Source organism: Anopheles nili, chromosome 2, assembly GCF_943737925.1.
Source record: "Anopheles nili chromosome 2, idAnoNiliSN_F5_01, whole genome shotgun sequence".
Lineage (NCBI taxonomy): Eukaryota > Metazoa > Arthropoda > Insecta > Diptera > Culicidae > Anopheles > Anopheles nili.
This window is the reverse complement of record NC_071291.1, coordinates 3,307,690-3,329,500: the sequence shown is the minus strand read 5'-3', so window position 1 is coordinate 3,329,500 and position 21,811 is coordinate 3,307,690. Positions and strand designations below refer to the sequence as shown.

General features: G+C 43.2%; 2 protein-coding genes across 2 annotated transcripts; both read left to right on the top strand.

Annotated features, from left to right (window-relative positions):
• The first annotated feature begins 4,568 nt into the window (after positions 1 to 4,568).
• LOC128721427 (patched domain-containing protein 3-like) lies at positions 4,569 to 10,819 on the top strand. Its single transcript, XM_053815179.1, has 6 exons — positions 4,569 to 4,729; positions 7,584 to 7,830; positions 7,919 to 8,004; positions 8,068 to 8,631; positions 8,692 to 8,812; positions 8,883 to 10,819. The coding sequence occupies exons 1-6, from the start codon at positions 4,569 to 4,571 to the stop codon at positions 10,662 to 10,664; spliced, it is 2,961 nt and encodes a 986-aa protein (XP_053671154.1). The 3' UTR covers positions 10,665 to 10,819.
• A 1,583-nt stretch (positions 10,820 to 12,402) lies between these two features.
• Positions 12,403 to 21,576, top strand: LOC128721425 (mucin-5AC-like). Its single transcript, XM_053815176.1, has 7 exons — positions 12,403 to 12,523; positions 12,829 to 14,997; positions 15,073 to 16,636; positions 20,133 to 20,296; positions 20,386 to 20,522; positions 20,591 to 20,797; positions 20,868 to 21,576. Exons 1-7 carry the CDS (start codon positions 12,403 to 12,405, stop codon positions 21,327 to 21,329), a joined length of 4,824 nt encoding a protein of 1,607 aa, XP_053671151.1. The 3' UTR covers positions 21,330 to 21,576.
• Positions 21,577 to 21,811: the final 235 nt, after the last annotated feature.

Here is a 21,811-nt window from a genome sequence, read left to right as displayed (position 1 = left end):
GTGCGTATCAGAGTGCATGCCGGGGCGCCATACCGTAGTTTCTTTGTGCTCACGATCGATTTGCGAGTGGTTTGACGCGCAGGATGATAGCTAGTTTTTCATAACACACGCACTGACCGATTTAATGGGGCGATATTAATTGCCTCAAACATAATGCGGAGTGCTGCAAAACCGGGAAATTGCAGGCATTCTTCAATAATACACAGCGTCTCTCGTAGCGCATGGTGCATCAGCTGAAACTGTGGTGTATTTACGTGCGTGTGTGTGTGTGTGTGAGAGAGAGAGAGAGAGAGATAGAAAGAAGAGAGAGATGACTGGTGAAGAAAGGGGAGAATTTATAGAAAAAATAGATAGTCGAAACCCGGGTTGACAGCTCGACTATGAATGTGTTGTGAAATGCATCGATGCACGCCGCACGGGAAACTGCATCAAGCTGATGCTGATGCTTCTGTTTTGGCACTGTTCTCTTCTTGACTGATATTGAACATGGTCCTAACGACCTGCAGAATCAATCAGTGCATTGCAGTGATGCAAAACGTAATTAAAATCCTCCCTATCGGGGGCAAAATTCAATCAATAAAACCGCTGGCGGGAAAATAATAATCGCTGGAGGAACTTATTCCTTCAAATCATTTTCGGCATATTGCCTCATGTTGAGAGAAAACCACCCTCGTCGATACGTTCTCAGGACCTTCCCGATTTGGTGTAGAGAGAGCCTTGTGATACTAATACTGACCTTGAGCTAGTTTCGATGACGACCTTCATGTCAAGCGCATGAATGGTCAGTTTACAGCCGTCCATATGAAATTATGTTTTCCAAACATCTCTCGTCAGTTATGCTATCGATGATCTGTTTGGTGTTTGACGCCATTTAACTCACATGGTCAGAGGTCAATCGAATGGAACAGTTAAAGGTTGCCTATAGTGAACGCACATAACCCTCTCTCCTTATTTCCGGAGGATCCAGGCCAATGTTTAAGCTTTTTAAGGGAAAACCGGTTCCTTGGACTCCCGACCCACTAAAAGTTCGATATAAAATAAGGTAAACGAAAAAGATGGAGTTATTATTTCCCCTGCTCATACACACACACACACACAAACACCCATTTTTATTGCTTTTCTTTTGGAGGCTTATTTTATGTAGAAAGTGAAAGAGCGAGTCAAAGGGCTGTGTTTCGCTAAAAAAATGAGGAAAAGAAATTCTCAAAAACGAAAGTCGGTCAGGTGATGCTTGAAGGCAGATCGAAACAATATTCCTGGAAAAAAAAACATTCCAAATGAGTGCCCCAAACAATCGAATCGAATATTCGAAAAATTCTTCAGCAAAAATAGAGATCTGCCAGTAAACTGTACTACGGTCCGATTTCATAAATCATTAGTAATTTTTATGACTTATTTGCTGTTCGACGCAATCGGTAAATAAGATATAAAAGGCTAGGTCTATGCGAGGAATCGTGGAATATGTTTTGCTCGGTTTGTTTCTGCTGATATTAGCTAATGTGTTTACACAAATTTCAGCAAGTTAACCTATCTGCTAGCCGTTGGTGCGTTGCGTCATTGAATCGGTAAACATTTATTATCCTATCAAATTCTCAGTCCACCTGAAAGCTCACATGCCGCGTACGGTCTTTCTCATTGTCAGCTTGTCTGTGGGATTTATCACGCGACAGCACGTGTAACGCTCACGAGACGGTTTTAGCTGCAGGGGTTGCAATTTTGCCCTCTTCATCCTTTCACTCCTATCCGATGCAAATAACAATGAGCTTAGTCGATGAAGGGCGTCTCGCTGAACGCATCTTAAGGAACGAGCCGAATCTGGCATTGACACACATTTTCAATCGTTTCGGCTATGGTATCGTTAATTGAATGCGATAATCCATCAAACGGATGCGGAATTAGATGCCACATGCAAAGGGGGGAAATTTATCAACCAACCGACCGAATGCAAGGGCGGAAATCCGCGTTAGCTTCGAGCTCCGAGGTTGCGTTATGCTTCGAGAGCATCTTCACATGTTTCGGGTGTCACACCAGGCGGGTGCTGTGCTGAGTGACCGTTGAAGGACATCCTAGACTTCCTGCATCCGACCAGACTTAGCCGGCACCTTCCGACGGTCACTGAAGCGGCAAGAAGAGCTCAAACGCCCGAAAGTGTTTGCGGTTCCACTCAGCGTTCCACAGTGCGGCAGGGACTTTGTGGACGTTGTCGCAGCAATAGACCGCATGATTTGCCATTTTCGATCGATCTCCTGCTGGAGAATGTGGCCATGGACGTGGCACAGCGCTCGGTGACACTCGCTGACCGTGACCTTGCGCCCGTTTTTTGCCGTCTCTTTCTAGCATGGTTTGACCGGCTGCCGATCGCTTGAGAGCATAGACAACGGTTTGCGAAAATTCTCTGCTAGAAGGGGGGTGGGGGGGTTGAGATCGTTTAATTTCCCATTACCTTCATCGCCCGTTTTGGTGAAGGACTCACGTGCGAGGAATGAACAGCCAAATTTACCATTCCCAGCGTGAAGCGAACACCAAAGATCGCTGAATCGCTGACCGATCGAGATTGCTAGCCATCCAGCAGAATGTTCTAGCTAAACTGGTTTGTTTGCGGCACGAATCGTCCATAATGTGTGTTTGTGTCTGTGTGTGTATGTTGCTTAGTTCAAGATTAAACCGAGAATTCATTATTTGTTCGTTTGCTTTGACGCGATCTTCGCTGGCGTGGCGTTTGTTTTGATGTTAAATCAGTTCGAAAGGGTCAAATTTGATCCGGAACATTCACTGAAGCAGCACCGATTAGTCTGTGCAGCTTGTGTCCGTACAGGTGTCGTCACGATTGTGGCACATAATGGGATTTGAAAAATAATGCTGGGAAAAGTGTGGCTTAGAGCTGATTTGCGTCATCGTTTTGGTAAGGCGTGTTCCGCACCATCCATAGCCTAACCATCTTTCCTCATTGTGCGTGTCATGGCCTGCCTTTTCCTAGCTCTGAGTCATGTTAAGGCGAACTATTGGTGCTAAAGCAGTTCACGATGATTAAAACCAGCCCGGAGTTTGTGAACTTGCGTTATTGTTTGTCGCGCTAAAATTGGGCACAGAATTTTGCAACCTTTGCTGTTTTTCGCTTCCTCGTGTGATCCTAAGCACATCGTATCGAAAAAGTTTTGCGATACTATTGGCACACTTGAACGTCTTCCTGCTCTCGTTCGGTAATCCCTCACATGGCGAGCCCAAATGGGAACAAGGCAATCGACCTAGTGGTGGTGCCGCGATCGGTCGCGGACGGATGCGTCAAAGTTCACCCTATTGATTAAATCTAATTGATATAGCCGGCTCTAATGAAACGTCCGATCGCGAGTTGAGCTCGAGCTTCATGCTCAAATGCGCGGTTGCGTGAGCATTCCCACGATAGTGGACCATTTCATCGTTATGATTTCTCCCTCACATTCGCGCGAGTTTGGCGCCCTGCTTGTGCGTGTCTCGACACTCACACAGCATTCACAGGCTCTTCACAAACGCCACGGACACAATGGGTGGTATTTGTTTTAATTGCATTCGCGGCACACTCTTGCTATCTGCATCGGTCAGTTAGTTGGCGTACCGAGGGTCTATGGGAACAACGTTTAACGCATAAAAGCCTCGCGTCGTAAAGTCGTGGTAAATCTGTTTACTGTTTACTGCCCTTAAATTTATTACAATCCTGCTTCCTAATGGGGAGATGGAACCTTCCTGCTTGATGAAGAGCGCCCTGTGTTCGTTATGAAAATGACGGAACCGTGGTACTGAAGTAATTAACGCTTTTGAACGCCAGTGAGAAACAAAGCCGAACATTAAATGAGCCCCGCTCGTTTGAATCTCGACACACGGATGTCGTAACTGCAATTAAAATGCGAATAGTTCCACCATCAGCCACCAGTGTTCAAACTTTTCCCAGTTCAACCGGGATAGTGGGTGTCCAGCAAGAAGATGTGTTAAGCAACGGATTTCAGCACGATCTAGCAATGTTTCGGCAATGTTATATTCTCAAAATTTCTCTTCCACAGCTAGCGAGGCAACATATTAAACCCCCCAACGCGGTTGTTCATCTGCTGCCTTCGCCGTCATGGGATACGATGATTGCAAAGTGACTCGTGGTACTTAATGTCAGTGGTTACGAATGATACGCCACTTTCCAGCTCCATCCGTGTCCCTGGAGCCCTTCCATTGCCCCACCCAGAGTGAGATCCAGTCCGGTTAAAATACTATCGAGTGCAATCCCCGTCCAACACGGCCGTAGGAACGTCCCAGTTACTTATTGTGTGTCATTGCTGATCGCGTGTCTCGTGTCAAGCAAGTAATTGTGATAAGGTGGAATCGTACTTCCCGGCTAGTGTTAGTCGTTCAAAGTGTGCCTCGGCGAAACAGTGCGTGTGCATTACGTGTGTGCATTCGTTGGGTCATTCAGTTCGGCAATATATGTCCGTCCATTTCACAATCCGTGCCTTGGAGTACGCATAGTTTGACTTTTTCTTTAATATTGTTGCCGCCTGTGTGACCCAGCTGCATTGGAAAGCCGCATCCGAGCCAACGATCTCAACATGAATGGCAATGGACATTACAACGATAAAACTCCACAGAATGGCACGGTTCCGCATTCGGCAGCGGAATCGGAATGCAGCGAGTCGAACTTTAACCACCTGTCCTGCATGGGACGCCTGTCTTACCACGTGTCGATGGCGATTGGGAAATTTTTCTACAGGTGAGTATCGAGCAGCCTATAGCAAAGCCATTTCGATGGTTTTCGATTACCAAAGAATAACCCCGTGAGTTTGATGAACTTGACAATGAAAAGCTTCGGTTTTGCTAATTTTGTCCAAGGTCATTTCTTGTCAAGCAGAAAAAAACAGAGAAAAAAAGAGTTGTATCACCTTTTCTGGGATAAAAGCTCTTAATTATTCACTGTCGAACACACTAAATTTACTAAAAAACGCCACAGTTTTAGGGAGAAAAATCTTCGTCGTCAGACTATCGCGCTATTAGACCGGTTTATGGCAAAAATAAAGAAATAAAATACGAGCGGCATTTTCGAAATCCTCTCGAGGATACATCTCTTAGGCACAATATTATACCGGTTGTTAGACCGGTTTGTCTTTAGGGTTATGCTTCCCAACCCCAACCGTTCATTTGGGATTTCCTCTGAGGACAAGCTTTCAAATCGAGGCAACAAAATTTCAATGTCACCGAAGCTGTTAAAATGGGGCTGATTAGGTGTAGTTTATTTTAACCGTAATCCTAGCTAATGTACAGTTATATGATTTGCATAACTGAAAAAAACATATTTCTTTTTTCTCCGAAAGCTATTTTGAAGGTCTGACCGTCCATAGCTTGAAGTACGTTGACCCAAGTTTGGTTCGTATTAATGAACATGTTATGATTTTCAAGCGCGTTTGATACATTTTACCACCTGTCTCAATACGTCGGTAAAATTCCTTTACCAGATCAAGATAAAAACGCCAGTCTGATACGTTCCGCCAAGGGAATCACTTGATTCAATATGATAAGAACGATGGAACCAACTCAACCAAAAATGTTGCTTGTGGAACGAATTTTTAGAAACCCAATGTAATCATGTGGATGTGCCATTCGTGCGTGTAAAATTGATGAGTTTTTCGAAGTTGCTAGAGAAATTGTCATCTAAAAGGGTTAGGATACTTCGGAAAAAAGGGCCATATGTCCACGAATTGAACTACTAAAAGCTGTAGACAATCTATTACCCTATGGTGATAAGAAATTGAGCAAAATCTAATCGTTATTTCCGGTATTGCTAATGGGTCCATATAAAACTCGGCTCAGTGTCACGCCAGTTGATCGCAATCAAGGAATATCGCTTATCATCCGTCCAGCCTTGAGCATTAAATGTCCATAGCTTTCCACGAATCACATGGCTTAAACACATTTGTCTTTGGACTTGGCCATTAGATGGAAACCATTAACGCACCCATTATTTAAAATGACAACTATGCTAAACTTCCTCTTATATAAACTGGCTGCTCTTATGCAAATAAGTGATTCAACATAATCACTTCACATTTTCCCGAATGCGTTTCGGTGAACTTTTTCATTTCCCAACGATAAATTAGTAATTGTAAAGGAAGATAAATGATATTCTTACAGATTCAAAGACATTCGTGAGTGGTGTTATGTGGAACTAAAGCCACAATAAAATCGTATGAATTAGACATATAAATATGTGCGTTGAATAACATCATAATTCTACGTTTTTCCTCACGTGAATTTGCTCTGCCTTGTAACACGTTTCGATTTCAAAGAAAAGTAAAAGTGTCAAGAGACGCTACTGGAACGACAATCTTCTTGTTTGCCTTACAGCCATCGAGTGTGAAATAGGCTCAGACGAAGATCGCGATTAGACGTTCGTGAGAAATTTGAGTCTTTTAACGAGCACTGAGTGACGATAACATATGTTCGAAAAGTTCTATGGCTTAAACATTTTTTACACCGCTTTGTGCGGCTCATTTGTCCAGTTGATGTTGTCTTTTGCCGTTAGTTTTAGCAACTTTGGTTTTAACAACTAAATATTATCATTCTTGCCACTGCTTCTATCAGTAATTGAAGCTAAGCGATCGTCATGCTACGTCGTGTTTTCACAAGATTTCCTAGCTCCACCCAAATCATTTGTAATGCGTTTTTTATACTTTGGTTTACATAGTACGATAGCAAAATCAAAGGAATGTTATTTGAATTCTATTACATTTTTTTTGCTCATCCGATTATGCCAGTCTATGAGTGGTAAAAAAAGCAGCGGAAAAGAAGCGATAAACATCCCAAAACAAAGACGAAGCCTGTTTCATTCTGATACGTAGCGGTCATTCTCCCAGACGCGTGCCGCAAGTAAATATTTAAATTTTAAAAATTCTCGTTTACTCTCTATCAGATTATACAAGCTTTTGAATGTGTGGACTTTGACAGAGATGTTTGCTGGAGTAGAACATCATTTCAATTATCATTACGCTGCCGCGTGATGTAAAAGTTCATCCTATATGGCAAACAAGCGATAGCGATGCACCAGCAGCACCGATTGATAAACCGTAGCCCTGCTAAATGAGTGTAACTAAAGAAGAAAAAAACCCCAAGGATGCTATCAATTTGGTACAAAAAAAAACACGTGTTAGTTTCGTACTCTTTCGTGTGCTGTACAGTAAATCTGCGTTAAAGCTGACAAACCTGTTGAAACAGGTGTAAAATAGGTACATTGCCCCAGCCTACTATTGCTTTGCTGTATTTTTTCTGTTCTTAATCATCAACACGCCGTTTATTAGACGGATGTTTGATCACACCAACCAAGCACAACGTAATGACGTTGTGCCACTGAACCAAATCGACATGCTCGATGGAGTTTTGTGTCGTTGGGTCAGATTCCACAGATTGTGTGTATAATTGTTTATAGCTCGGGTATCGAGTGTGCTTCGAAACCCTTCGGTATGGTCTCAGTTCGTTATTTGTGTAATCGCTATTAAGAGCTCACCTCAGATGCAAGCACCAAAATAAAACTTATTTCATCAACGTCTGTCAAACGATTGTCCTTTGCCTCACAGACTCGGGTACTGGATTGCCAACAATGCCTGGAAAACGATCGGATTATGCTGGCTGCTGGTGGCCCTGTGCAGCATCGGTTTCATTCGATTCCACAAAGAGAAGAGCCCGATGAAGCTCTGGATACCGCAAGGATCAAAGTTCCAGCACGATACCAACTGGCTAATAGAGCACTTTCAGGAGGGAAATCGCATTGAATCGGTCATGATAACCGCACCGGACGTTCTAGTTCCAGAAGTTTTACAGACAGCAAGTATCTACGAATGACAACTTCGGTATAGGATTCGCGATCTCACCACATTGTTGTTTTGCTCCTTTTTGTTTTCTCTTGCTGCAGCTTGCCAGTATCACAGAGGAAGTGGAGAGTTTCAAGTTCCACAACAGCGAGGGACAACAGCTGGGATGGACGGACGTTTGTCACAAGTAAGTCAGCAAACTAGAAGCTACAGTTCTTTGTGTCTGATCGGACGGTACTATCTTCACCAGAGTGCCTTTGATCGCGGAGTATACGGCGGATGGTGACCGTAAAAAAACCACCTCCCAGGATTTAGTGGAGTCAGAAGAAACGACACGTCGGCCAAAGAAAAGCAAACCACTTTTCACGCCCGTCGTCGATGTGCCTTCATTCCTGTTTTGTCCCATGGTTGAGCGCCTTGCAATGGGTTGCTACGGGAGCAGCTTGCTGGAGTTGTGGAAGTACGACCGGTCCGTGATTGCGGGCCTTTCGAAGGAAGCGATCGTGGACAAGTTGAACCGGACTACCATAAGTCCTACGACTGGGCACACTGTGCAGTTTGCGGAGCTGCTGGGTGACGTGAAGCGAGACTGGAACGGCCGGATAATTTCCGCCGGATCGCTTGTTACGCACTGGTTTGTGCATGTAAATTTCTCCGAGGTTGACTCGGATGTCAGTGGCAACGCGGCTGGTACGGAGGACTGGGTCACGGAGAACGCCGTGTTGTGGGAGGAGAAGTTCCTGAAGATCGTCGCCAAAGTCAAGCGGGAACTATCGAACAACGAGACGGACATCTACTACGCGGCCGGCAGGAGGTAAACGAAGGAGTTTAATTTTATCTTGCAAGCCAACTCACTCCATTTGTACGCCCACAGCTACGGAGACATCAGCGAAGAATCGATGTTCAAGGATATGGATAAACTGATCTACGGAGGAATGGTCATGTTCGTGTACATGCAGCTGGTGCTTTCCAAATTTAGTTGGACCGAGTTCCGGGTAAGCCTAAATGTGGATAAACCCATATCAGTAACAATGTTGAGACAACATCTGGTCTGTTCTTTTGTAGGTCATCCTCGGATCCGTGGGACTGATGAGCGTAGGGATGGGTTTCATTTCCGGGTGTGGCATAGTTGCGGCACTCGGAGTGTCCTACGGCCCGGTGCACACATCGCTGCCATTCCTGTTGATGGGTCTCGGCGTCGACGATATGTTTGTCATGATGGCCTGCTACAGAAAGGTGCGCAAGGCAAACCCTGATCTTCCGCTGGCAGAGCGCATGGGGTTGATGCTGCAGCATGCTGGCGCTTCGATAACGGTTACCTCGCTGACCGATATTGTTGCTTTCATAGTCGGTTCGATTACGGTCATTCCGTCCTTGCAGTCGTTTTGCATCTATGCGGCAGCCGGCGTGTTCATGATGTTCACCTTCGTAATCACCTTTTTCGTTGCCATATTCACACTGGATGAGATCCGGATCGCCAGCCGGCGTAACTCCTTTTTGCTGTGGGTGGTGCACGACGAAAAATCTACCTCACTATGGTGCGAGTACAATTTAATGCATCGTTTCATCAATATGCTCTACTCAAAGATTCTGCTTACGAAAGTCGGCAAAACGGTTGTCATACTGGCGGTGGTACTGATGACGACGGCGAATGTGCGCAGTTTACTGAAGCTGCGTCAAAAGTTCGATCCCAACTGGTTCATTCCGGAAGAAACGTACTACAATCAGTTCGTGGTAAAGACTATTGAACACTATCCTAACGCAGGCTACGAAGCGCTGCTGTTGTTTGGCAATCTCAACTATACCGCCGAACTTCCCAATCTGATAAGCGTTACGCACCAGCTTGAAAACCGAACCGACATACTACACAGCGTAAGCTCGTGGGTGACCTCATTTCAGGACTTTGTATACACCCATTACGACAAGGACGTTGCCGTAGATACGCTTAGTGATAGCGATTTTCGAAAGTACTTGACAAAGTTCCTCTACAGCTACGAAGGCGGTCGGTATCAGATGAATATAAAGTTCGCTTCTAAGCTAAAGTGTGGACAACCTGCCCCGAATATTACCGTTACGACGATGGATTTCGAGTTCAAACCGTTCAAGGAACGCGAAGAATACTTACCGGCAAAGTACGCAGTTGAGGACATTCTGGAGAAAAGTAACATCAGTACAGGCGATCACTATCGCACATTGTGGGCCAAAATATTCGGCAATTGGGTGACGGACGAGATCATAGACACGGAGATCTACCGGAACATTTCGCTTGCGTTAATTGGTGTCATGTTCTGTTCGGTGGTGCTGATAGTAAACCTACAAATTTGCTTCTGGATCTTCATCTGCGTGCTGCTAACGCTGGTCAACGTCGGTGGACTGATGCAGGTTTGGGGACTAACGCTGGATTTGGTGTCTTGTATAGCGTTGCAGCTTGCCGTTGGACTGTGTGTCGACTATGCGGCACATATTGGTCACACTTTTCTTACTATCAACAAAGGTGACCGAAATCGTCGAAGTCTGGAGACGGTTCTGCACATCGGGGCGGCCGTTTTTTACGGCGGTGGCTCAACAATTCTATCGCTTTCAATACTCTCCGGGTCACAGGCTTACACATATAGGACTTTTTTCAAAATTTTCCTTCTCGTAATCGCCTACGGACTGTTTCATGGTACGATCCTACTTCCTGTGATACTAAGCCTGATAGGTCCTGCACCCTACAGTGGATCATTGAACAGCCTGAACACAATCAACAACAACCCAAGTCCTTCGAGCAAAGTATGTCGGGATGGTACCGAAATGATTTCGTTTATCGGAGAACAAAAACCTAACTTGAATGGCTCGGAGTTTTAAAGCGTCCTGATTAGAGTGTAAGCTCAAACTCAAACGAACGTAATGTAGTTCCGCGGAAAGCAACAATTACGAGAAACAGTTTGGTGACCAAACAATTCTGGGGAATCCAGTGGTGGTCCATCTTGCTGCATGACTATAAATGTGATTTATCATGTTCTCTTGGAGGTGCATGATTTTTTAAGAAGTATTTTACTGCGAAGTACATACTAATGTTAATAAATGTAATAATAAATAACATAAAGAATCATTGGATAATAAGTTTTATTGTGATATTTGGGTTCATATTTTTTTACCGTACATATAACATGTATCTGAATTTGGTTCCAACAGACGTAGAGAACCCTGGGCGGTAAAGAAATGTGCATCAGTAATAATGAAGAATAATTGATATTGCACTACCGCATGCTAACGCTGGCCATGTTGCTGTGCGATAAAGTATTAAAAGAATAGATTACAATATGAATTACAATTCAGATAAGATATATTTTTAAAATGCCAGATATTATTTTATTTATTTTTGCTATATCTTGCAATCATTTAAGCCTTTAAGTTTTAGCTGTAAGTAAAATTTTGTTACAACACCAATTGGGGCAAATTTTGTACGATTCACTCCATAGGGAAAGTTATATTGATAAAGATAAAAATGGTCATTTTACCATAAAATGCACATAAACGACTCCACAAATATTTGTTACGGACCTCAGTTGGGCAATCCATTTTATAAACGCTAGAAGAATTAAATGGAAAAATAATGTTGTGTATTTTTGTATTATTCTCCTTACACTTAAGCAGCAATAACCATGATTTTACTTTACAACTCACTTTCTTAACAACATACAATGGAGTTCAAAAAATGCGTGAGGTTCAACAAATCCTAGGTGTATGTCACACTTTATGCGAATGTGTCACACTTGCTGGCGTCTGGCATCGGTGCTATAAGTGTAGCCGCGCACTGAAAAAGGCTCATTTGACATACCGTTCTAGTTGGCCATCCAAATCGTGACGGGTTTCGCGAAAAACCCGTTCTTTAGATCGTGGTATGGTGGAAATAGATGCTCAGGAAGAGTTAAAAGCGATCGAAAAAGAAATCAATTGTAGTTTGCTAAAGCGATATTCGGTCTGTGGTCGTAGTCCAGTGTAATAGTAGGAACAAGTTTGCGCCTCGTTTTGCTGGATCGGAGATTCTTTATTGCTTCGCATATGTACGTCGTACGCCCCATCAAGCAAGAAAACACGCGCGCGCACAATACCGGCGGGAGCGCTTTTCCCGAGAATAGCACCTACTCTTGAAGTACACGATACTAGGAAAACTTTTCCCCGTTTGCCACTTTCCGTGACGGCGCATCTAGCTGAAGTGTAAACTTTGGCGGCAACTGAGCGTTGCCTTATATTTTAGGTTACCGACCATTGCTCCGTAATTTACATGCGTTGCCGTTAGTGGTAGCATAGGTGCAGTGAAAAATAGATAGCTTTGAAGCTGTTTGCAGTAGATTTGGCGAGAAAAAATCGCCAACAAACGACGCCGGGAGTGCGAAAGCGCAGCGCGATCAGGCAGTAAAGAAGAAGCGGCGGCGGCAACAGCAGCGTTTGCGCGAGAGCGGCTGTGTGCGTGCATGCTCTCGGTAGCGTCCGTGAGTTGGAGTGTGTTAGTGAGTGTTTGTCGATTTCGCGAGAAGAGCCTTACCAACTGTGGAGGTAGCATTGCACGGCACATCCAAGCAGCAGCCAGGAAACAAATATGGATGTTGGCGGTACGACGGCGTCGGCGACGGCTACCCCGGAGTCCACAGTTTTAGCGGAAAAATCCAGCATCACACCGAAAGCAGTGAATGAAACGTCTTCAACATCCGATAAAAACGGTGAGTTTTTCCTTGCTTCATTTGTATGGTTCGGGTTGTCAAACATATTTGCTTATTTTTGCGATTGTGCTGCAGTGTAAGCTGCAATGTTTTGCGTTATGTAGTTTGTGCCACTATTGTTTCTTCCTCAAGCACGCATTTGAGCGCGAGGTCGGTTGTAAAAAAGTTGTAAACAACGAATCGATGACACGTTTGTGGCTGCTAACAAACTATGCTACTATTTATTTGCTTTCAAATGCCGCGTTATCGCGTCCCGATCTGACATGTATTGGAGTGAAATTCTGTTTTACATTGATATTTTTTAGGTTCAATACCTGATTCGAGCTTAGATTCGATGAAGGATTCCACTGGTGTAGCAGATTCTTCTAAAGATGTTGCCAAGACGTCGATGCTGCCAGAGAAAAAAACAATGGACACTATCGCTTCCAATGCAAGCGAATCGAGCAGCAAAGGAGAGCTACAAAAAATTCCCGTCAAATTGTCCAGTGTTTCGAGTGGCGATCCAATGATGACGAATAAAGATGGAGAGGCTAAGGTGCTCACGAGCAGTGACAAAGGTATAACCGCAAAATCGGATCATCATAAAGATGAGCTCGATCATGACGATGACGACGACGATCTGTTGAAGCGGATGGAAGCGATAGAGAAAGGAGAGGATATTGTTATTCCTGTTAAATACGAGCAGAAAAAAGATGATCCAACCCATCAAAATGGTATGTTAGAGAAAATGCCCGAAAAACAAATTGAAGTTGTACCGCCCAAGCTGAAGGATGCCGGCAAGACGGGAGAATCCGTTGCCAAACCAAGTCAATCGAGCTCACTGACAAAGGTGGTCGCCCCAGTGGCAGAATTCTGTCTGGATAAACCAGTAGAAGCAGTGAATCCAAACGCCAAGAGAAAACATTCTCTCAATGAAACCGAGTCAAACGAACCAGAAATGAAAAAAGCACACGTCGATGATTTAACGTTGGAACCTAAATCAAGTCCCCCAAAAACATCTTCGGAAAAGACAAGTTCCCCTACCAAACTTTCGAGTGAATCTTCTGCGGGGCCATCAGTATCGAAGTCGAACTTCGTAGAGAAGCCATTGGAAAAGCCTCCTTCGGTCGAAAAAATGGAGGTTGATGGTTCGCCGGAATCGGATGTTTCATCCCCCAAGAGTGTAGACACCATTTCTAATGTAGAACCAAATTCCCAACCTGGTACAACGGTAGAGGATAAATCAGAAGAAATAAGTTCATCTGTTGTAGAGGAAACTATGCGTCAGGAAAGTGATTGCACCGAGAGCGGCAAAATGGATAACTCAAACGTGTCTAGTTCGGATGATAAACGGGAAGGTACGAGCGGAAAAATTAAACCCGTAGAAAATGAAGTATCCGCTTCGGTTTTGCCAACACCTTCCGAGGAAGAAGCGATGGATGTGGATGAAGACGGGAATGACGTGGCGGAGAGCAGCACTCCTGCAGCAACAAATGCTGCCGCTGGCAGCGTACCTGTGGAAGAACCACTGTGCATCAAAAAGGTTGCGTATTTGTGCACTGACGAAGAACAACGTGGCGAGCAAAAAGGTGATTCAAAATCCATGGGTGCTACGGAAAAACCTTGCGGCAGTTCTCTAGCTACGTCGTCTACTCTGACAGCCTCTGCTAAAACGGCTAGCACGTCAGAGGTAACTGAAAGGATGGAAGTTGATTCTGCGACAAAAGCTACATCCGGTACTGCGGGCACTACAAAACCGCTCATTCAATGTGAGGAAGTGGTGGATAGCAGCAATGCTACTGTTCCCACAAAAAAGCCGGTTGTTGAACGCGCTGAAAAATCATTGGGATCCATAAGCCTGAGCAATGTAGCAGCAATATCGGAGGAAAGTTTTGTTGAAAGTACACAACCGTCCTCTAGTAGTGACACAAAAAAGCAATCAGCAGTGGAAAATCGAATGAACGATCAAGCTCGCGAAGTGGGCCTCCGCGCTGGACTGCAAACAAAACCAACAAGTACACCGAAGAACACTAGTGTATCGCTGGTTCCTTCTTCAATTAACCCGTCGACACTGAAGACGTTAAATCCGCTACGAACATCGGCCGTTAGTTCGTCTAACGTATGTAGTGCTACTTCGGTGCAGCCTAACATGGCCAAAGTAAGTTCAGGAAGTGTTAATAAAGCCACAAATCCTGCAACTTCGCCGGTAGAGAGCCGCCGATCAGAGGTGGGTGATACGACAACGATGACCACGACCACTACCTCAACGGTGGAGACTGCAAGTGTGGCAAAGAAGGCAGGTTTGTTGACCACAAACGCAGAAAGTAGTATGTCTTCTAAAGCAGAAACCGAAGCATTACCGCTTTCGACGATGTCCGGTGCAACTTCTGCTTCGTCCGTCAAATCATCACCACCGAAAAAAGAATCGCATCGTGAAGAATCTAAGGGGAACCTGAACACAGCCGATCCCTCGGAGGTGGATTCATGTACGGCAGGTAAGAATGGTGTTAGTGATGCTTATTATTAAATCAAGAAGGTCGGATTTTAATACTTTTTACTTGTCGTTTTAGCCGTTTCTGATACGAATACTTCAGAGGATGTCAACGTTTTTCTGACCAACGTGCGAAAATTGAATGGCATATCTTCTACTTCCGGCGGAACTGAAATGGATGTGAAAACCGATGTAGCCAATTCCCACACCTCCGTAAAGCAAGAGGATGACAACGTTAAAGCCAGCAACAGTTCCGAACAGCTTCATTTGCTTGGCACCGTGTGTGGCATGGCTTCCCCAGAGCAACAATACGAAGTAACTATCTGGTGTGAGGGACAGGATCTACAGTTCATGTCGGTAAAGCGAATTGTCGATGAAAAAATGGTCCGTGAACCCGCAGCAACTACCAGCGATGGTGCTTTGCATGGCGTCTGCAAAATTGATTCATCCTCAAAACAAACATCAACAGGGCCCAGTTCAAATGGCAGATCGGGAAATAGTATAGGGCCATCGAAGCTCTCAGAAACCCATATCGCAAGCAGTGGTCAGCCATCAGAAAACTCGTCTTCATCTACATTAACCGTGTCAGAAGTGAAATCGACACAATCACCCTCAGTGCCGTACTTGAAGCAAACTATCTCAGGATCGAAGGCACTGTGCGATCTAATGATCGAAAAATTCAAGAAGCTTAGGCAATTCTACGCTCCCGACGATGGGTCCGAAAGTGCTGAAGGCCTGGCTGGCGATACCGATGCGCATTTGTTAAAGATTCCCAAAACTCCCGTCAACGCTCGAGGAGGGCAACGTAAAGAAAGTGCTAAGAAGAGTACTCCTCGTGGTCAGAAACGTAACAAGACGGTAGATACCGATGATGACGACGATAGCTCCGCCAATAATGCTCGTACTCCTCGTTCCACTGGTTCGTCTGCCACAAAGCAACCAGCCAAACGAACAAAGGGAGGATTGAGTATAAGCCCCAACGAATCCCCGATCGTTACCTCTACTTTGTCACCGAAGGTCAAAAATAGCATCGAACCGAAGCAGTTCGATATTTGCTGTTTGGCCCGATGGACAGATCGCAAATACTACGCTGGTCGGGTAACGAATTACAGGGAAGACAATAAGTACGTCGTTGTGTTTGAAGATGGGTGCTCAAAGACGCTGTCGCGAGACATAATCGTGTTCGGGGAGGATGGCGTATTGCCGATTCAGCATCATTCGATACATGCACTGACCGGAAACGACACCTACGAGCCTGCTATCGTAGAGGAAATCAAACGAAACGAACTTAACGAAGTCGTGTATTTTGTGCGGACGGCAGCCAGGACCCTGACCATAACGGCGACCGATATATATCTCACTGATGAGCAAGCGAAATGGATTCATAACGCTTGCAAGGATAAACCGAATCCAATTCAGCAACTGCTGCAATCCGGATCGGATGCCGCATCAACAATGGACGGTGGTGATAGGATCGCTGGGACTGTTGGGACTGTTTCGGAAGGAACTGGAAGTTTAACTGCATCAGACCTGGGAGCAGACAACGGAAACAAAGGTGCTCGTTCCACTCGGAGCACCAAACTGGTAACTCCGGAGGCCGGATACTCGGGAGGTGTTGGTAAAAAAGGACGTCGAGGTCGAAGGTAAGCCATCCCAAGCAAGGGATCTATAATTTGATGCCTCGCTCGGGCGATCGTGATGAGCTTAAAAGCAAACAAATAGTTTAACTACGCATGATGTCGCATTCTTGAGTAATTTTGGTAAACCATTACCACAGTAGATATTGTGAATGTAGTGTCTCATTAATATTGCTTCCAGAGTATGAGTACAGTCGACTGCATAAATCTTTAACATTTTTTTCTTTTTTCTCCCTGTGTTTATGTATTTATAGGCTTTCATAAACTGCCGCAAAGAATACGCCCTCCTCCAAACATCGTTCTTCACTTTTTAACCTACTTTTTTATCTTTACTTCTATTGCTGCTATTATTTACTATCACACCTGTTTACTACTCTCTACTACTCTCACCAGCTTAATTCTCCCTACTAGGAACGTGATTGTTTTACTAAATTTCGTAAAATCTTTCCGTTTGTTTTGTTGTTGGAAACATAATGTGACAGGAAGCGTCCTTCACTTGCTACATTTGTTTTATGGGAATGAAAATGAAGAATGCTGATATTTGATTTTTTTCATACATAAATGTTTGCGAAACCAATATTGGAAAAAGCAGTTAAAACAATCTATTAGCCACTGTAGTTGGGTTAGTTGGAACAGAAAGGAATGCAATTTAACACAAATTGTGTACGATGTGTCGGTTTTTTTGTGTTTTACAAAATAGGCGCAATGTAATGTAGCTGTTGGTTTTGTTTTTCTTAAATCAACCAACTTCCTGAAGTAAGCGTAGCTTTTACCCATGAGGCTCTGTATTCCCTACTGGCAGTTGGAAACTCTCACATGATTAAGCTTGTGGAACACACGGCGGGCACACAGAGATCAAATTGTTTGGCATTCCGAAACTAAGGAAAAGGGCACAGTAACAGTTATGCATCTCGCTAACACAAAGAGACGTGTTACAAAGTACAGCCGCGTGTAGTAAGGTTTAGATTTTAAACTAGTAAAGGTAAATATTGAACAGAAACAAATCGTAAAAGGAGAGAAGTACGCGCGGATAACAAGATAATTAGCCTGTTAAGTTATAGCCATGTAAGTTAGAGTAGCAAATGCAACATAGTCCTGCTGTATTATGAATGTGTCCAAAATGGTGATGTGATCGTTCACAGAATATGGGCGGCTACAGCGGGCCGTGACAACAGCGCAATAAGCATTCTGTAGCAATCACGCAAATTTCAAAACATTTACACAACGCTGTGTATTTTAACCAATCTCGCATAAGCAATGCAATCCTTTTTTGTTAGTTTGAGAGTAAGGATCGGATTTCCTTATAGTAAATATTGTCATCTGGTACATCAATCTTTTATTCGTAGGATTTTATCAATACTAAATGCTGCAGACATGAGTATGCATTCATGTGTTTTTTTAGTTCACGAAAGAGCGCGACCTATGAACAATGTGCAGTGTATGAATTTGTACTTTACTTCAAGATTCTGGGTGTAAGCACTTTCGTCGGAGAAAATACAGCGTGCCCATGTCTATCTGAAGAGGCAATTTTAAAGTTGTTATGTTTTTATCAAGTATAGCAGTGCTTGAACATAATAGTAGATGGATGGGATCACGTTTGATGCTAAAAGGATTATAAATAAGAATTTTGTTCGCTTATGGTTACTTGTAATGAATTTAGTGACATGACGAATATGTATTATGTGCTTCTTCCATCAGTGTACTGACTTTTAATATTGAAAATTCTTGAATAATTTGCTATTCCTTAAGTTTATGATATGAACATATAGCAGATAATTACAAATCCCAATGTATGAAGTATAACACTGCGCGTGTATAGCAGATATACATATAAATAATTGTGGTTTGATGTAAAATAGACTAAACAATATCCTTGTGAAAGTTCACTAAAATAGCCATGTCGGAAGCAAGTAACACACCATTAGATTACGATATAAAACTCAGTAACAGCACGACTAACTGCAAGTCAGATAAAAACGGATTATGTCATGAATTAGTCATGGTCCTTATCGTTATCCGATATTAAATAAATTGATTAAGGTTTGATTCAGGGATCTCCAAACTAAGGCTCACAAAGGTCTCCTAAATATCTCTGGAAAGATTCATAGATAAGGAAAACATAATAATTTAATAGCTATTCTGCATAAAGGAACTTGTGTACAAAGTAACGCTAGTTCCTGCGATTGTTTCTTGGTAATACAGAACAGGGTAGCTTAAATGCGTTCTACGAAACGAACGGTATTGCAATGTTGAAGTCAAGTAATGACACGTGAACAGCCCAAATCGAGTTTTTTCATCAATACAACCTTTCGCCCAAAAAGTTTGGAGATTTCTGGTCTTGATGAACACCATCAACTATATCAAGCATTATGTAAAAACCCATCTACAATCCTTGGCGGGCTGCTGTCTCTGCCAAAGGTTCTATTTATATAAAAATATCAGATTTAGGACATATTTTAGTGAATCATCAATATACGCAGAGACATGATGAATATTAGTGATGAAAGTACCCATATAATGATGAAAAGATCTTACCAGTTTCATCAAGACAGATTCATCACTCGAAAGCTAATGAATGAGCACAAATTCAGGAAAGCGAAAAGCCAACATCATAAAATAAACAAATGCATATTAGTAAATAAAAAAAGGATAAAATCGTAGTGTATAGAAAAGCGCATGAGCCCCACATTCCGCAGCCAAACCACAGCAGAAGATTAAGCAGCAGCAAAACATCGGATCGGATCGATTGTTTGCTAGCCAACCTTACCCATGTCCGACCCGGCACTGGATGGAAATCGTTCGAAATAAAAGACAATCCGCAACACCGGGTCTTGTATTATGGTGTACTGAAATGAACAGGCTGCAGCTCATCTAATATCGGTCAAATAAACAAAACACAAAAAGGATAAGATCTTCTGGCGTTTGAGTTTTATTGGCCACGCTCGGAATTGTATTAAACGGTTAAAATGTCGAAGAAAAAGAGGAATCTGCGCATCTTTTCTAATTGGATACAAAAGGAAAGAGTGAACTAAAGCTATTAACTTAGTATTAACTTGAAGCATGAAAACCCCAATGGCCAGACGTTATTCTTGTGCGATATGTGAGGAATGCCAAACATTTTGACTGTGTTAATGTCGTAAAATGCCAACACGATAGACATGAATCAACTAAACGTTTAACTATTTGAGCCAGAAATGTTGCTAGTTTAATTTAAATTGAATGCTACTTTTCCTGTAATATTTATTCCAGCTGTGTTGTGCGAATGCCAACACGAATGGTAGACGGAAATAACTTGGCAAAATGTTTGGCATTTTCCCTTCGCAATTTCCGTGATCCTTTCGGTTTCTAATTCCAATCGATTTGAATGAAAGATTGTACACTTTGCGATACGAAAGAAATTGCTTCAATAAATGAGTGTGTTGCCTTGCCATTGGGTGTTGAATACATAGGTCTCCTACTTCTCCTGTGCGAATACGAGTAATAAACAATTTATTATTTTCAGAAATCAACCACCAGCTCCTGAATGTAACATATCAGAATGTAGCGACGTATCGGACACCTATGAAGATGAAACACCAGTACCTGTAAGTCCCGAAACGGGTTTAGATGCTGTAGATGGTGTACAGCCAGAACTGCAACGCACCGAACAAGAATCCGAGCTTACCAGTAGGTGTACAGAGCCCGGAGAAAATCTCCACGTTTCGATCTGAATGATTGTAATCGTTTGTTTCTGCTGTGTATTTTTTCTATTCTAGGAATGTGCATAGCTTCGGAATATTTTGGCTCCGATGTGAAGTTTACACTAGATCAACTGCTAGGACCGATACCTTCCGGAGCGAAGTCATTATTTCGAAATAAGCATTTTCTATTAACTTGTACCATTCCACCAAAAGTATGTCTTATATGTCAGTTCAATTCATTTCACACTCCTATCTAATTTTCGAATATATCTTCATGTAGGGCATTGCTTCAGACTCTAAAAATAGGCAGTTTTCTAGTGTTCCGTTTGTGAAACAACATCTCCGGCGGCAAATTGAAGCTGGGGGCGGAAAAGTATACCAGTTCTTCGAGGATGTGCCCAAAAATAAGTACAAAAATTGTAAGCTGATAGCTCCTCGTCCTTCGACTACGGCAATGTATGTGCAGTGTTTAGCTAGCAATATTGTGGTACGTAGAAAAGAGCACTACACAGTGCTGAAATATATTGAGCTGACAGTATCAATCTTTTCAATTGTAGGCCGTATCGCACGAATGGATAATCCAGTGCTGTGAGGTGTTAACAGTCGTCGACCAAAAACCATTTGTGTTACCGGTTGGGTGGTCGTTCCTGGAAGAGCGCTACATTGAATGGAGTAGTGGACGGGGAAAAGATAAGCGTTCATATGCAAAGCCTTTCACAATGATCTCGATTAATGTAGCGAGCTTATGCAAAGATTTCAATGATTTTTGGAGCCGAGTTTGCAAACTGGCCGGTGCTACTGTTCGTTTAATCAAAACCGAGTCTGATGTTACTGAGAACTTGAAGGGATACTTACTAACGGATCAGGAGTTTCCTGAAGAAATCAAGATCAAAGCAGCACGAAATGGGCTTCTAGTAGTATCCACCGTTTGGGTGGTACAGTGCTTGATATTAGGACGAATATGCCATCCGAAAAGTAACGAAAAACTGACCCAAATTTATCAAGAAGATGACTATTAAGCCCTGCAAAGGACGAGAAGAACTAAGGTATATTCACGGATGTACGTGTTTTCATGTTTGTTACGTTTTTTACGTGAATAGTGCAATTATGTAAGGGCAAACATGGGAACATACCTTTTGCTTTTGGCGTGCTAGACCACCACGCAATTAGATCATTTCAAAAGTGCATTTAATACAACCGAGGTAAAGCTGCTGTAATAAACGAGAGTGGAGTAAAAAAAATAGTTGGTAATAATATTCACGTTGAAATACGCACTAGAATGCCGAAAGCCAACCAGTAATACTACAGTCAAAAGGAACTTCTTCGCCAGTTTTACTGAATGGAAGATGAAGGCTTGCAATCGCGAACGGTTTCTGCTACAATTAGCCAACACCGCTAAGCAATCGTAGCCTCTGAACTAAGAACTAAGCGAGTAGTATTAAATAATGAAAAAAAAGAAAACTTAAGACAAGTTTTGTTTCCGAGCTGTTTTTCCTTTACG

What these genes read in the sequence shown, in the direction of transcription:
- LOC128721425 (XM_053815176.1), top strand. Translation starts at nt 12,403, where the DNA reads ATGGATGTTGGCGGTACGACGGCGTCGGCGACGGCTACCCCGGAGTCC. An exon ending in AAAGGACGTCGAGGTCGAAG is followed by an intron (nt 16,637 to 20,132) that starts GTAAGCCATCCC and finishes TATTATTTTCAG; the next exon opens with AAATCAACCACCAGCTCCTG. An exon ending in ACAAGAATCCGAGCTTACCA is followed by an intron (nt 20,297 to 20,385) that starts GTAGGTGTACAG and finishes TTTCTATTCTAG; the next exon opens with GAATGTGCATAGCTTCGGAA.
- LOC128721427 (XM_053815179.1), top strand. Translation starts at nt 4,569, where the DNA reads ATGAATGGCAATGGACATTACAACGATAAAACTCCACAGAATGGCACG. An exon ending in ATTGGGAAATTTTTCTACAG is followed by an intron (nt 4,730 to 7,583) that starts GTGAGTATCGAG and finishes TTTGCCTCACAG; the next exon opens with ACTCGGGTACTGGATTGCCA. An exon ending in TTAGTTGGACCGAGTTCCGG is followed by an intron (nt 8,813 to 8,882) that starts GTAAGCCTAAAT and finishes GTTCTTTTGTAG; the next exon opens with GTCATCCTCGGATCCGTGGG.